The sequence below is a fragment of the Sinocyclocheilus grahami genome, unplaced genomic scaffold (assembly GCF_001515645.1).
Source record: "Sinocyclocheilus grahami isolate Dianchi unplaced genomic scaffold, SAMN03320097.WGS_v1.1 scaffold21.1, whole genome shotgun sequence".
Classification (NCBI taxonomy): domain Eukaryota; kingdom Metazoa; phylum Chordata; class Actinopteri; order Cypriniformes; family Cyprinidae; genus Sinocyclocheilus; species Sinocyclocheilus grahami.
This window is the reverse complement of record NW_015505200.1, coordinates 2,953,454-2,968,700: the sequence shown is the minus strand read 5'-3', so window position 1 is coordinate 2,968,700 and position 15,247 is coordinate 2,953,454. Positions and strand designations below refer to the sequence as shown.

Sequence of the window (15,247 nt, the reverse complement as noted above, 5' to 3'; positions counted from 1 at the left end):
CAACTTGTATTATTTTTATGTACCATAATTTTAAATCTATCAGCACCATTTATTTATCCTGCTAAGTATGACCTAGAGTCGACTAAATGTAGAAATATATGATACATATTTCTCTTGTTAGCAGCAATCGACTAGTATTCCTGCCCCGCCCCGTTGCACGATGGGAAAGCGGGATGTTCAAGTCCTCTTCCTGCTTTTATTGTTTTGTGTGTGTGGCTCGGTGTGTTTTTGATCATCATGGAGGGGAGCGGCAGGTACGACAGATTTAATATTTTAAACTTATTTTAAAACGTTTTGTCGCGCAGAATTCTTATTTGAAACACAACACGTTTGCGCGTCTCGCTTAATACAACGATAATGGATCGTCCAGTGGTTTAGCAAACTAATAGTAGCGGTTGTCTGAGCTGTTGTCGTTTGTTTGCTGATCAAGTGGTTTGTTTAAATGCTTTATAACTTCCATATTTAGTGTATTTTAAGCATGTAACATAGTTTATTCATCAACACAGAAGTTACTGACTGTTGTTGGTTCCATTAGTAGTAGAGTCGTTATTAATAATAACCATAACGTTATCTGTTGCTTGTATTACCCATGCAGTGCCGTCAATACTCCCGCCAGCAGACCTGTTACTCGTAGAAGCAAAAGTTATGGTCGGAGTTGTGTAGAAGCGCCCTCATATTTCTGGCAAACACCAGGACATTTAGCAGTCTTGAAGATCCCAACCAGTAGAGGGACTGCCAAATCACAAACAATCACTGTAAGAGATCATAGAAATGTTCAGTATATCTCAATATGTTGGTACTGATATAGACTGGCTTGAGTGTCAAATGTCTTTATTCTTTCTACAGAATAAGGTTGACCCTGAGCATATTGCTCTTCTGGTAAAAAATGAGTGGAAGCTGTCCTCCGTCACCCCTTTGCATCACTTCAGACATACACAGCTGAAATCATATTCCAAACATCTCTCAGCCTTCATTGTGGCAGAGAAACAGCAAGGAGTTGCAGTTGAAGTCGGGCTAGAAGCGGGATTTAAGGTCACGTTTATTGCAGTTCTTGGATTGGCTGAGACCGATGAGGATGCTGAGACTGTTTTCATTCAGGTAAGCCTGAATAGGTTGTCTTTTTTTTTTTTTTTTTTTTTTTTTAAGAAATATACTTTTATTCAGTAAGAATGCATTAAATTGACCAAAAGTAAATATAATTTTAGAAAAGATTTCTGTTTTAAATAAATGCTTTTCATTTTGTACTTTCTATTCATCAATGAATCCTGAAAAAAAAAAATGCATCGTTTCCAAAAAAAATAAAAATATTAAGCAGCATACCAGTTTTATAATAATTAAAAGTAATTATTGAGCACCAAATCAGCATATTGGAATGATTTCTAAAGGATCACATGACAAGTTTGGGATCAGAAGGATTTTTTTTTTATCATTAAAGGGGTCATATGATGCGATTTCAAGTTTTCCTTTCTCTTTGGAGTGTTACAAGCTGATTGTGCATAGATAAGATCCCTGAAGTTGCAAAGACTAAAGTCTCAAAACCAAAGAGATATTCTTTATCAAAGTTAAGACTCTGCCACGCCCCCCTAAAACGGCTCGTTCTAACACGCCCCCACATATCTACCTCACTATGTGGAAATATTAGCATAATGCATTTGGTGTGACAGTACCAACATTGCTGTACAGTATTGACATTGCTACAAAAAGTTACTTTGAACTTTCTATTCATCAAAGAATCCTGGAAAAAAATACTTCTACAATAATAAGCAGCACAACTGTTTTCAACATTGATAATAATAAGAAATGTTTCTTGAGCGCCAAATCAGCATATTAGAATGATTTCTGAAAGCTGATGTAAGACTGGAGTAACGGCTGCTGAAGATTCAGCTTTTGAACAGTAGTTTATAAATATGCCACATTTATGTTTATTTTTCTCTTATTCCCTCAGATCCAGTCCAAACCAGTATTTGCTGCAGTGGCAGATGCACCGAAAGTTGTCTGGCGCGGTTGGCTCACATGTGTCAATGGTGATCCAGAGTACCTAAGGTCACTGCCTCCGGATTTTGTCAGCTTACCTCTGTTTTGCACGAGTGGACCGGAGTCTCTTACAACCCTGGTTAAATCTTGGTTCGAGAGGGCTTTTGATTGCAACTTTGGTTCTTTGGCTTTAAACTCCACCACTCTCAATTGGCTGGCTGCTCTGTGGACTGGTTGCCATCCCACCTGCAATATCAGGCATCTGAAACTGGCCTGGAGCCTTCCAACACAGCCACCCCTGGATGTCTCGTATACAGTTAACCCACAGGATGCGTGGGAACTCTGGAACAGCATTCACCCAGAGGAGAGTACAGATGACCTGATCGATATTAATGAGGTCCAGTCTTTCATCAAAGGGCTGGAGACTCATTTTTTCAGACACTTTAAGATCTACCTGTCTGCTGGCACACTTGTGAAAGTATCTACCGTTCTGGGATCAGCACATCTTGATGGGAAAATCAAGGTAATTGTTGTGTCAGTGTCATATCTATTCATTGTTTATACAGCGTGTGCTGCATTGCATCTATAATTGTTACAGCTTGATTTTTCTCTCTTTCAGATTGGAAACAGTGACTACATCACCACCTTACTTACCCTGCTGACAGAATGTGCTCTTTTGAAAATGGCAACCTAAAATCTGCTTCCTACTTTAGATTTGTAAATGCATTTTTGGTTTGTTGTTTTTTTTTTTTTCTTTCCATGCCATCTAAACTTTTATATCTTTTAAAGCTTGGTGTCTCATATTTATTTTTTGTGCTGTAAAATGTCTATGTTTGTTTTCCAGCTTTTAAAATTGAACTTTTTATTCTGTTTTCAGATGCCTGTTTTCTTTTCTTTAACTTACTAGTTTTATCAAGACAAATAACATTATATCAGTCCATAAGGCTTATATTAATGTGATACAACTCATTTATCACAAATAAATCTGATTATCAACTATGTAAATGTATCCCAACTACATGTATAGTTTCTTATTTAGTTCACACAAATAGGCCTTAGTATGTCTATTAGTATATTGTAACGTATGTTTATATTTTATACAAGCATTTTGAACCCTTTAAAGTATGTAAATCACTTAGGGATATTTGTTATCTTTACACAATGAATAGTGGCTTGAGTTTGGTTGTTTAGATGTGTTTTGACTCGGGGCCTCTGAAATTTTCTGATTACGTTTTACTAGCAGTGCCAACAATGTCAGAATCGAACTATCTAAATATATAACATTTTACAAAGCATGTAAGTAGAACTGGCAAGCAGAAGTCTGTTCTAATGTTAGCTTGGATTTTAAAAGATCGGTTTCTTATTTTGTAATGGATTTAAATTGACTTTGTGTTGTTGCATATTACTTTTTCTTTAATTTGCACTCAAAACATCCTTCATTAAAGCATTTACATCAGAAATGGACCTAAGATGTGCGTAACAAAATGTATTTGAATATTTACCTTTCGTCTCTCAATAAAGCACAAATCTAAGTAGAATTGTTTTATTTATATTTTAACAGATCTCCAAATTCGTTCAAGGAAAAATTGGACATTTAGATTAGAGTCTAAATCAGTGGTTCTCAAGCAGGAGGCTACAAGTTATATGCTTAAGTTCAATGCTAAAAATTACTATAAAGCATGTTAAATGTGAAGAACAGTTCTTGGAATTGATTTAATTACAAAAATCACTGTTATTCCTATTGTATCTATTGACACTCCTAGTTTCAATTAAAAAAAGTTTAAAAACAAGCTGCTTTGTCATCATTACAGCAGAAGTACCAGAGAAAATATTGTCTTGAACAATGGGGGGGGGGCTCAGAGTCAAGAAGGTAGAGAACCACTGATCTAAACCTCAAGGAAAAGGTTGATCAACTATAAACACAATTTCAATATTGACTGCAAACATCTGGACTACTTTTCTTTGGATATTTTATTTACACTTTCAAAGTTTTGAAATGTATTGACAGTTGAACATCTTTAAAATTAAATAAGATAAGATCATGGAAGATGCACTTTATGAAACCGTATTTCAACACCAAGATTAGAACACGTAACTCTCCTGTGGGAAGAAAAAAAAACTTAATTTAAAAAAAAATAATAATAAAATGTAAGGGCAGTTGCAACATTTCAAAGAGATTCATCCCATATTCAGTAACAAGCTTAACATTACATTTCTGACCATACATGCAGGCTACTACTGCAAACCTGTTTGTTCTTAAATTTCAGATTATGAAAAATCAATTTTTATCTTGGATCCTCATACTTGCATAAAATAATACATCCAACAAGATAAAAAAAAAATACAAACTTTAATAGAAAAGATAGAGTGGATTAAAGTGCATGGACTGATTCATTAATGCATTCGGTTGTATAAAAGTAAACATTGATATGTCAAACCTGTTTTTGACTGCTTCATTAGATTGCAATGTTTCAAGAGGGACTGCATTTTCAGTACACCAAAGAAAGAGATTAAACACATCAACTAATCTGCTTACATCTGGTAAAAATGCAGAACAGTTAATGCTCAGTGTACAGCTCCGTACAAACCTAAACTTAAAGAAATGGTAACGATATCACAGTGCATCCAATTCAGACTAGAACATCAATCAGGGAAACATTTGCTCATAAGAACGAGCGTCATTCACACCAATCCCCAGCGACGTGCGTTTCAGGTTACTGTAGTTATTCTTCAATGCAGTCAAACAGACCAACAGAAGTCTAGTTCCTTCCAGAAAAACAAACACTCTGGCTGATGCTTTTCCAGCTGCTGTTTCTCTCTTCGAAACACTGCCTTTGGCTATTCTCAAGTATGAAAGAGAAACCAAATGTAAAAACAAAATGGAGTGATGTTCTATGGCCAGGTGAGCCTCCTCAGAGCAGCTTGAGGAGATGGTATACCTTTGCCATCTCAGTAACTGGAGACGATACTCAGTTTTTAACAGGCTTTCCTCTTGCATGATGCGCAATGTCTCTATGAGGCACAAGCTATGGTGAGGCATCTGTGAGATGGATACTGTAGATGTTACCATATATGTGATTCACAGTGAGTCATTTTTATCACACCAACGCCACCTCCCAACCTCCTGTAGTTCATTCCACCATATAGCCTTAAAAAAAACAATCATAAAAATCATACAATTAGCAACTGGAAAATAACGTATAACATGATTCAATATAAATAACTTTTACATTTTTAAAAAATGTTTTGTCTCTTACAAAACTGCTCATCAAGGCTGCATTTATTTGATCAAATATTTTAAAATGTAATTTAATCCTGCGATAGCACATCAGAATTTTCAGAAGCCATTACTCAAGTCCTTCAGAAATCATTCTGATATGATTAGGCACTCAAAAAACATTCCTATTATTACTATCAATGTTGAAAACTTAGTTTCAACAAGTTGTTGTGCTGCTTAATATTTTTGTGTATGCATTATTTTCTAGGATTTGATGAATAGAAAGTTCAAAAGAACAATTTATTTGAAATGTAATTTTTTTTGTAACAATGTAAAAGTCTTTCCTTTCACTTTTGATCAATGTAATGCATCCTTTTTCTTTAGAAAAAAAAAAAAAGAAAAGAAAAAGAAGTGTACATACCTCCATGTGTTAGCATCAGGATCATAGACTTCTATAGTTTTTAGGTATGTGGTACCGTCAAATCCTCCAACTGCCATCAACTGGCCATTTACTACTGCTAAACCAACCTAGAACAGCAGAGAGAATTGCTGGGCAATTCTTAATTTTTTTTCAAAGAGGCTGAAACAGCATCGAAGATTCACATACCCCGCTCCTTCTGGACGTCATCGCAACCACAGGCGACCACTGATTGGTTCTGGGATTGTATCGCTCTGCGCTGCTCAGTTCCGTGGTATCATCTCTGCCACCCACAGAGTAGATCATGTCCTGGTATACGGCACAGCCCAGGTGTTTCCGACGGGTACCCATGGGTGCCACTGTATGCCAGCGGTTCTCTTGAGGGTTAAACCGCTCCACTGTCAACAAAATCAGTTAATAAACATTCTGCATCTTCTTAATAATATGACATTCAGCAATCAACACTATCACACTATTCAAACATTTGGAGTCGGTAAGATTTTTATGTTTTTGAAAAAAAGTCTTATGCTCACCAAGGCTGCATTTATTTGATTAAAAATACAAAACAGTAACATAGTGAAATGTTATTACTATTTTAATACATTTTAATTTTTTGTAATTTATTGCCGTTAGTAAAAGCTGAATTTTCAGCAGTCTTTAGTGTCACAAGATCCATAGGAAATCATTCTAATATGCTGATCTGCCTCTTAAGAAACATTTCTTATTTTCAATGTTTGATGTCTTGTCAATATTTTTGTGGAACTCAACATACATTTTACAGGATTCTTTGATGAACAAAGTTCAAAAGAACAACATTTATTTGAAATAGAATTATTTTGTAACATATAACAATAAAAGTTTTATTTTTTTTAACCGTACTAAATCCAAACTTTTGAATAGTTTTGAATAAATCATTAGGGATGTTAAAAAAAACAGGACTTTGATATCAATTTGACAAAGAATTCAATAGCTTTTTTTTGCTGTGGTACCGAGAAATTTCACAAATTCCAACTTTTATTAAATTTGGTACTTGTATTGACTACAGTCACTGAAACTTTGAACAATAACTAATTTGACCAAACGGACAATTTCAAAGTTTCAACGCCAATACAGTAATGTTCTTTTATTGGAATGATAATATCTAATACTTTAATCAAAAAACTGTCAAAACACTCCTCGGCTGCATTTATTGCTAAAAATACAGAAGACGCATCAAATATTAACTACACATACAGCAATATCTGATCACTTTCAACTGACTCCAATATTGCGGAGTCTCTACATCTTCCAGTATTTACCTGTGTTTAGTGGGGATGTGCCGTCTGAACCACCTACTGCGTAAAGAAAACCTCCTAATACAGCTACAGCTACACCCAACCGCCTGGTACTCATTGAGGCAACACGAGTCCACTTGTTCTCTTTCGGATCATACCTTAAAAAAACCAGCAAATATCTAATTAAATCCCCTCCTAGAGGAAACTTCAAGCCATGTCCATTTAGATGATAACTGGATAATTATCTTAACACTAACCTTTCTACAATGTTGAGACAGGAAACACCATCCTGGCCTCCCACAGCATACAGATACCCTCCTAATACAGCAACACCCACACTGGTCCTGCAGGTGCTAGTAGGGGCTACGTCACTACTCCACTGGTTAGTCTTGGGATCGTACCTGACAGAGCCAGCAGAGGGCAGAAATGTTGAGTTTCATTTTTCCATCCATTATAACTTCATGGATTTCTTTTTTTTGAGGATTCATTCATTGGATACTAGAATTGTGATAAACACAACTGATTAATTTGTGTCAATCAAGCAGCACCTCTCTACACTATTGAGATAAGACGAGCCGTCGTGTCCGCCAACTGCATACAACAGATCATCCAGAACACTGACACCAACTCCACAGCGCCGTTTGCTCATGGACGCCACCATCCTCCATTCATTGGTCTGAGGGTCGTAGCGCTCAACGCTTGAGATGGCATCACCACTGCACCAACCTCCCACTGAATCACACAAACAGAAGTCAGATGTGCCGGGGGAAATCTTGGAAAGTCAACAAAAATCAATCAGCGGAATAAGAACTAAGATCTGCTTGCTAAAACACCCACCAGCAAACAGAACTTCTCCACAACGAATAGGCTTTCTGGGCCGGGTTCGAGGTCCCTGCATTAGGGGGCGCTCTTGGGGTAGCAGGAGGTAGTTCTTGGCTTCATCAACCAAGTCCCTACAGGGGGGAAAAAAAGTATTGATTAATCTATGCTGTCACAGTTTAGAGATTGGAATGGAAATTTTAAATTTCAAAAGTGAATGAAGAACATATATTTTAATGGTACAGATTGATTGCAAATGGCTGTAAGCGAAGACAGACAACATTTTTAATAAGAGGAAAGATTTACATCAAAGCGACCTAAAAAAATATGAATTTTGCAAGGGTCCCCAAAAAGGTTTTATATATTTATTGAATATTATATTCAGTTTGAATAGTATGATTAAAGTACAAATTCCTCAAAATACAGCACTGTTTGTTTAGAATTGAACACTACGTCAGCTATTACGAAATATTCATGGCGAGAGACAAATAAAAAATAGAAAAAATAAATAAATACACATACAAATTTATAAAAGGTTTTTAAAGTAAAAAAAAAATGAAGACAAAAAATTTAACTAAGTCTGGTCTCACTTCATTAAAAACTTTTCTCATATAAATTAATTGAAAAGTAAGGAGACCTATATTAGTTAAACCCATCACAGCCTATTAAAACATGCTTCAGAGATATTGGGCTCTGGCAAAAGAAACAGAGGAGGATCTTCACCCATTAACAACATCTTTATGCATTGAGATGGCCAGAATGTGAATAAAGGCGTTTTAACTTTTGGACCAGAAGAAGTGCCTTGGATTCCCTTTTTTCAAAAGTTGCTTCAAACCCAACCAAAGAGCACCTTCTGGGATTACTTCACAAGGTCCTTTCAGCAAGAAGCGCTTCAAGATGTCCCCTACAAAAACTTTCTATAGTTTAGAAGGGACTGTACACACGCACCTACACTCCTCATCACTCTTGATTAGAGGATCTGAACCCACCGTCCCAACCAGAAACTTCGGGCTCAAAAGGGGAAGACGCACATGTTGCAGAACCTGTTGCCATGACAAAACAGATGAGAGGTCTCATGAATTATTCATCTCATGTATCTCTTTGATGCGAGTCTAAATAATAACAATTTACATGTAATTTACACAAAACCCTTTTTTTAATCCTATTGATATACGCTACCATTTAAAAGCCTGTCAAATAAGCATTATTAAAGAGATATTTTATAGAAATATAATATAGAAATTATTACTTTTATTCAACAGGAATGCTATAAATTGATCAGAAGTGACAGTAAAGCCATATATAATGTTATAAAAGCTGTTCTTTTGAACTTTCTTTTCATCAAAGAAACCTAAAAATGATGCATCACGGTTTCCAGAATAATACTAAACAGAACACCTGTTTTAAACACCGATATATTGCATTTTGTTTTATTCCAAATTATGAACATCTACCATAAGCAGTATATCTATAGTGTTTTATATGCTTATATCTGACCTGTGGCAGCTGAGGCCTGCGCTCCTGGATGCTGTATTTAACCCAGGCCATTACAGCGTTAAACACCTGCTCCTCACTCCGAACATTGAGCTCATCACTGGAGATGATGTCTATCAGCTGGTTGGCTGGGAGTAGCATGAACTCTTCACTCTCCATCACCTAAAAATCAGAAATTATTTAAAAAAATATGAATGTGATATAATAATTTTTTTTTACTTCACCAAACAGATCAGTCTTTTGTAAAAAAAAAAATACAGTGTATATATTCCCTGAGAATCGAACCCATGACCATGGTATTGCACATGACCCTTTTAAACTAAATGAAGATATACAGGGGTGTTAATTTGATACCAGCAATGGGGGTTCGTCCCATGAGTCAAAAATAACAGGGTTGCACGGTCATCAGGGAAACCCTAAACTAGCTGATGGAAAAGTTTAGTGTAAGGCTAAAATTAGATTCAGGGAAGTCACAACTAAGGCTTATGTAGGGTTCCCAAACTTTCTGACCAGTGTAAATTCTAACCAAAGAAATATTTTTACATATCTAGAAACATTTATATTGACATTTCAATGACTCCTCCAAGCCTGTAAAACAATTTTTTTTAAATGTCCTAAATGTACAGGTTTTCTATTACTATTACAATTTAAAACATCTGTTTTCTTTTTTAATATATTTTAAAATGTAATTTATTCTTGTGGTGGCAAAGCTTGATTTTCAGTAGTCATTTAGTCGGGACTCATTCAGAATCATTTAATATGCTGATTTGGTGCTCAAGAAACATTTCTTCTTATTATCTCAATTGAAAACACCTTATTATACACCGAACCTTATTGTAAAGTGTTACCTAATTTGTAATATCACTTATGATTAACAAAAAGAATATATTCAGACCTGTGCTACACAAAGACAGCAAAAACAAGTAAGAAATGGAAACAAAAAGGTTCAAGTTCAAAGTCACAGTACATTCAGAGTCAACACAATAGAGGGTGTGTGAAGGTCAGCCTTTACCTCCTGAAAGTTATGTTGGGTGAACTTATCAGCAATACGCAGCAGCTCTCTGCAGGAGTGAGTGTCGGCGAAGGCCCTGATGCCTAAGCAGTTCGAGGGGTCCAACTGCCGCTTGAGGAATTCACAGCAGGCTTCCTGAATCTCTGCCAGTTGCAACAAGCAGGCAGCAGGCAGCAATGTCTGCACATTTCCCTCCTCCACAGTCACCTGCATGACACCACACAACTTACGTCAGCTGGTTTAAAGTTTAATATTGAACTTCAATACACAGCATTTGTTTAATATCAAAATTGACAGTAACTGAACTTTCAATGCAACTTTAATATTCAACATACAGCAACAGGAATTCAAACCTGCGAGGTATAAGCGAAGTCGATGAGCAGCTCCATGGCACGTTCATCGATATCCCGGATGACGACTTCCGTCTGCCGGCTCTCGGCCAGTTCCCCCGTGAACATGGCTCTGAAATAGGGGCTGCAGGCGGACAGGATCACACGGTGTGCATAAATCTTCTTGGCTCCAACCACCAACACCACATCGCACAGCTCTCTGTGCTTGCGGAGCAGGTTGATGACCTCCAGAGTCTGCCGAGGGTGCTTGTCGGAGACGTAGGGCATCCTGGCAGGCTGAGGAACTCCCTCTGGGAGCTTGTTGGGGTCACCAAGAGTGCAGCGACTTGTGATATCCATTCCTGTGGTATCTGGGCGTGCACTGGTACCCCTTAAGAACAAAAGAAATGGTCTTAGTTTATGCTGGTTTGATTCTCGTGTCATCTCGTTTGCCTCCTGTAGAGTGCTTATAGCTGAATTGAACATGTTTTATAATTGATGAACTTTACAGTTAATGCACGGAACTGAATCAATAAACTTACTTGAGCTGAATAACGACACTACTGTCTTTTTTTAGAGTGGCTTTAAAGCAAAATTTTAATTTGTCTCATAACTGAAGATGTTTTCTGTTATTTACCTGTTTGTTACTGTGAAGCTGCTTTTGAAAAAAAAAAAACGGTATTGTATTATATTAAAAAAAATACATAATGCATAAATAAAGGTGACTTGACTGTGAGAAGCCAATTTGGACGGAAGTATCTGCTAAATGGAAACTATTTTTTGTATTATTTAAATACTTACGGTGCCAGAAAAATGCGAGAATTTCAATTTGGAGACAATTTGTGATTTCAAAAATTATGAGTTGCCTGTATCAAACCAGCATCAAATACAAAAGTTGCTGTAAATAATAGTTACATTTACTGAAACGATTAAAATATTTTTTGTTAAATGAAATAAAGGTACAATAAACGTAAATACAATAATTTGCTGAAAAACCTAAGCTTAAAAAATTGAGAAAAAAAAAAAAAGTAATGTTGCATTGGCAACTATATGAAATACAATAAGTTAATATTTAATACTAAAAAATATTAAAGCTAAAACTGAAATAAAATATATACATATACATATATATAAATATATAATTTTATTTATATATAAATAAAAACACGTTTTCCCAACAAATTTTTAACTTTGTTGTGGAATTCAGGCATTATTATAATATTATGGGGGGGGGTTCAGCTCCCACTTAATCCTTATGTATCTGTATGCCTTTTGTTTGTGTGTGCGTGTCTGTCTTTAAAGGTGTGTAGGTTTCTGACAAAGACATTCTAGATGAGATTCAAATAAGCCTACATTCTTCCACTGTTTATTGGAATGCTTTCAGACAGGTTTACAAGTGTCTCTCTCTCTCTCTCATTTGCTCGCTCAGCTTCTCCCCCTCCCCTCCCCTGTCTCTCTCTCCTGCGGTCTCTCTCTTTCTCTCCCTTGTTTCTGTTCTGTGGCATGTTTTATTATACTCTTTTGTAGAGTGTTTTACTTTGTGCATTGGTGGCCCCCAAATTGAATACAGTGCAGTGAGGCAGTGCTTTGGAGCCCGATGTGGGGGGGAAACAACGCCACTAATAGAGGTAAACAAGACCTTCTCAATAGACACTGATTAATAAGACTGAACTCCTCAAATACCATAAATGACCAGAAGAGATTTAGCTGTGCCTGAATTTCAAAATGAAGCACATATTGTGCATGCAAATGATGTGGCATTATCAAAAACTGTCATGTTGACACAAAACTTAATTTTGGACCATTCAAAAGGGAAACTCCCCTTCCTCAAAAATCCAGACTTATTTTGCTGCCAGCACGCAATCCCTGTATTTTAGTTCTGACGTGTGAGGAAGGTAGAAAGGACCAAGAATAGTGTGAAATACCAGGTGAACACCAACATCAAATAGCCAATGAAACATCTGAGAGCAATGACATCTCTTGTACTTGTCTTGGCTTTTTCGTCTTACAATCACACACATAAAACATGTGTCATTCCACATAGGCAAAACACTAGACGTCAAGCACATCAGAAAAATAGCTCTCGGCTACTCTGAGATTGATATCACAGGGTCTGTTTCTCCCAAAATGTGTCCCCCTCCTTTCCCCCCCTCCTGGGAAAACAGCGACAACAAATTAGCCTTCTTTTATGTCAGAGCCTAAGGACGACACTTGGACAGCCCTGAGATTGTCCGCCCGAGTTCCCATGAACCTCACTAACCTTCTCTTTCAGTGCAGAAGGAAGCGGCCATTGTGCCAGCACCTGTTTCTGTGGAAATTGGTGAAATGATGGCTTTGTTAGGCATTGCCCAAACGGTGCCAGAAAAATGCGAGAATTTCAATTTGGAGACAATTTGTGATTTCAAAAATTATGAGTTGCCTGTATCAAACCAGCATCAAATACAAAAGTTGCTGTAAATAATGGTTACATTTACTGAAACGATTAAAATATTTTTGTTAAATGAAATAAAGGTAAAATAAACGTAAATACAATAAAAAAAATATTTGCTGAAAAACCTAAGCTTAAAAAATTGAGAAAAAAAAAATAATAATGTTGCATTGGCAACTAAATGAAATACAATAAGTTAATATTTAATACTAAAAAATATTAAAGCTAAAACTGAAATAAAATATATACATATACATATATAGAAATATATAATTTTATTTATATATAAATAAAAACATGTTTTCCCAACAAATTTTTAACTTTGTTGTGGAATTCAGGCATTATTATAATATTATGGAGTTGCCGTACAACCACACACATAAAACATGTGTCATTCCACATAGGCAAAACACTAGACGTCAAGCACATCAGAAAAATAGCTCTCGGCTACTCTGAGATTGATATCACAGGGTCTGTTTCTCCCTAAATGTGTCCCCCCTCCTTTCCCCCCCTCCTGGGAAAACAGCGACAACAAATTAGCCTTCTTTTATGTCAGAGCCTAAGGACGACACTTGGACAGCCCTGAGATTGTCCGCCCGAGTTCCCATGAACCTCACTAACCTTCTCTTTCAGTGCAGAAGGAAGCGGCCATTGTGCCAGCACCTGTTTCTGTGGAAATTGGTGAAATGATGGCTTTGTTAGGCATTGCCCAGGCAACCAGGAGAAAAGAGCATGAGGGTGAGAGGGAGGAGGAGGTGGGGCAGCTGAGGTTTGGGTGTGGGGGAGGGGCCACTGGACCTGTCCTGGAGGGCCCACTCTTGAGGAAAGGACTGCAGGGGACATAAGGGCTGTGTTGCAATTAGGCAAAGTACTTATTCTTACCAGGTTGTTCCACTATGCTCTGGCCCTAACTACATTATAATAAGTGGAGTGTAAAAGATATCAAAGAAATAAGAGATTTACTACTCAAAAGTTTGGTGTTAAGACTTTTTTTTTTTTTTTTTGAAAGAAATTAATACTTTTATTCAGGGAGGATGTGTTAAATATTTCTAAAGTTGCAGTACAGACTTTTAGAATGTTACAAACGATTTCTATTTCAAATAAATGCTGTTATTTTTAACTTTCTATTCAGCAGAATCCTAAAAAAAAATTTATTACAGTTCCTGATAAATGTTAAGCAGCACAACTGTTTTCAACATTGATAATAATAAGAAACGTTTCTTGTGGAGCAAATCAGCATATTAGAATGAGTTCTGAAGTATCACGTGACACTGAAGACTGAAGTAATGAGTGCTGAAAATTCAGCTTTGCCGTCACTGGAATAAATTACATTTAAAAATAGAAAATAGTTGTAATAATATTTCAAATATTACAGTTTTTATTATATTTTGATCAAGTAAATTCAGCCCTGTAAATCTTACAGACCCAAAACTTTTGAACAGTAATATGTAGGGCTGGGTAAAAAATACAGATTTCTCGATTTTAATCGATTCTCATTTTTATGAAACGATATCGATTCATAAATCCCAAGAATCGATTAGTCTAGCCAGTCAGATAATGAACGGAACATTGTACCGCTGCTCCATCCAATAAATCACAATAAGCTTCTTGATTTGTTACTTTTGATGTGAAACAAAGTCTCAGATTTCAAATTCTGTCCATTTTATTGCAATATTCAAATATTAAATGCCGTTTTGGCGCTGTTTAATGTGGAGTGACAGATCGTTGTAGCGCCTCGGTTAGAAGCAGCAGCACGAACAGATCGTCTATTCCGCTTTAAAGGGGTCAACGGATGCCCATTTTCCACAAGTTGATATGATTCTTTAGGGTCTTAATGAAAAGTCTGTAACATAGTTTGGTTAAAATTTCTCAATGGTAGTGTAAAAAACACCTTTTTTACCCTGTCAAAAACAGCTCTTTTGAGAGCATGTCCTTTTGTAGCATTTTCCTTTAAATGTTAATGAGCTCTGCTGACCCCACCCCTCTCTTTTGAGCTGCTCTCTGAGGGACTGTTTACTTTAGCCGCATTCATCTTGAAACTTGCTAATTAGCACATTATTAGGAAAGGCGATTTGCAAAGATTCATTAAAAAACCTTATACTCACTTCTTCTGTAGGTGAAGCTGGATCACAAATGATTCGCGAGAACATAGACGCATTTAGGCAGATCGGGGGCGCATTCCCTTCAAAAACAATCGTAATCCACTGCGTCTTCAGCGGCTCAGATGTTGGGAGTAAATGACGACTGCTATGTTCATTATTACATCCAACAACAGAACACCT

At 36.5% G+C, this 15,247-nt stretch overlaps 2 protein-coding genes across 2 annotated transcripts; one reads left to right on the top strand and one right to left on the bottom strand.

The window, feature by feature from the left end:
- Positions 1-158: 158 nt before the first annotated feature.
- LOC107557192 (centromere protein L) lies at positions 159-3,487 on the top strand. The gene is made up of 5 exons (XM_016240518.1): positions 159-254; positions 596-755; positions 847-1,098; positions 1,946-2,497; positions 2,594-3,487. The coding sequence occupies exons 1-5, from the start codon at positions 238-240 to the stop codon at positions 2,666-2,668; spliced, it is 1,056 nt and encodes a 351-aa protein (XP_016096004.1). The 5' UTR covers positions 159-237; the 3' UTR covers positions 2,669-3,487.
- A 631-nt stretch (positions 3,488-4,118) lies between these two features.
- On the bottom strand, positions 4,119-10,926 carry LOC107557180 (kelch-like protein 20). Its single transcript, XM_016240507.1, has 11 exons — positions 10,562-10,926; positions 10,209-10,415; positions 9,200-9,358; positions 8,651-8,745; positions 7,721-7,836; positions 7,432-7,615; positions 7,141-7,284; positions 6,908-7,041; positions 5,799-6,007; positions 5,613-5,719; positions 4,119-5,122 (listed from the first exon to the last, which is right to left on the bottom strand). The coding sequence occupies exons 1-11, from the start codon at positions 10,895-10,897 to the stop codon at positions 5,038-5,040; spliced, it is 1,776 nt and encodes a 591-aa protein (XP_016095993.1). The 5' UTR covers positions 10,898-10,926; the 3' UTR covers positions 4,119-5,037.
- Positions 10,927-15,247: the final 4,321 nt, after the last annotated feature.

Coding starts and splice junctions, on each gene's coding strand:
- LOC107557192 (XM_016240518.1), top strand. Junction 756..846: donor CCAAATCACAAACAATCACT/GTAAGAGATCAT, acceptor TTCTTTCTACAG/AATAAGGTTGACCCTGAGCA. Junction 1,099..1,945: donor CTGAGACTGTTTTCATTCAG/GTAAGCCTGAAT, acceptor TTATTCCCTCAG/ATCCAGTCCAAACCAGTATT.
- LOC107557180 (XM_016240507.1), bottom strand. CDS start 10,897: ATGGATATCACAAGTCGCTGCACTCTTGGTGACCCCAACAAGCTCCCA. Junction 7,837..8,650: donor AAGAGTGATGAGGAGTGTAG/GTGCGTGTGTAC, acceptor TCCCCCCTGTAG/GGACTTGGTTGATGAAGCCA. Junction 7,042..7,140: donor TGTCTCAACATTGTAGAAAG/GTTAGTGTTAAG, acceptor GGTTTTTTTAAG/GTATGATCCGAAAGAGAACA.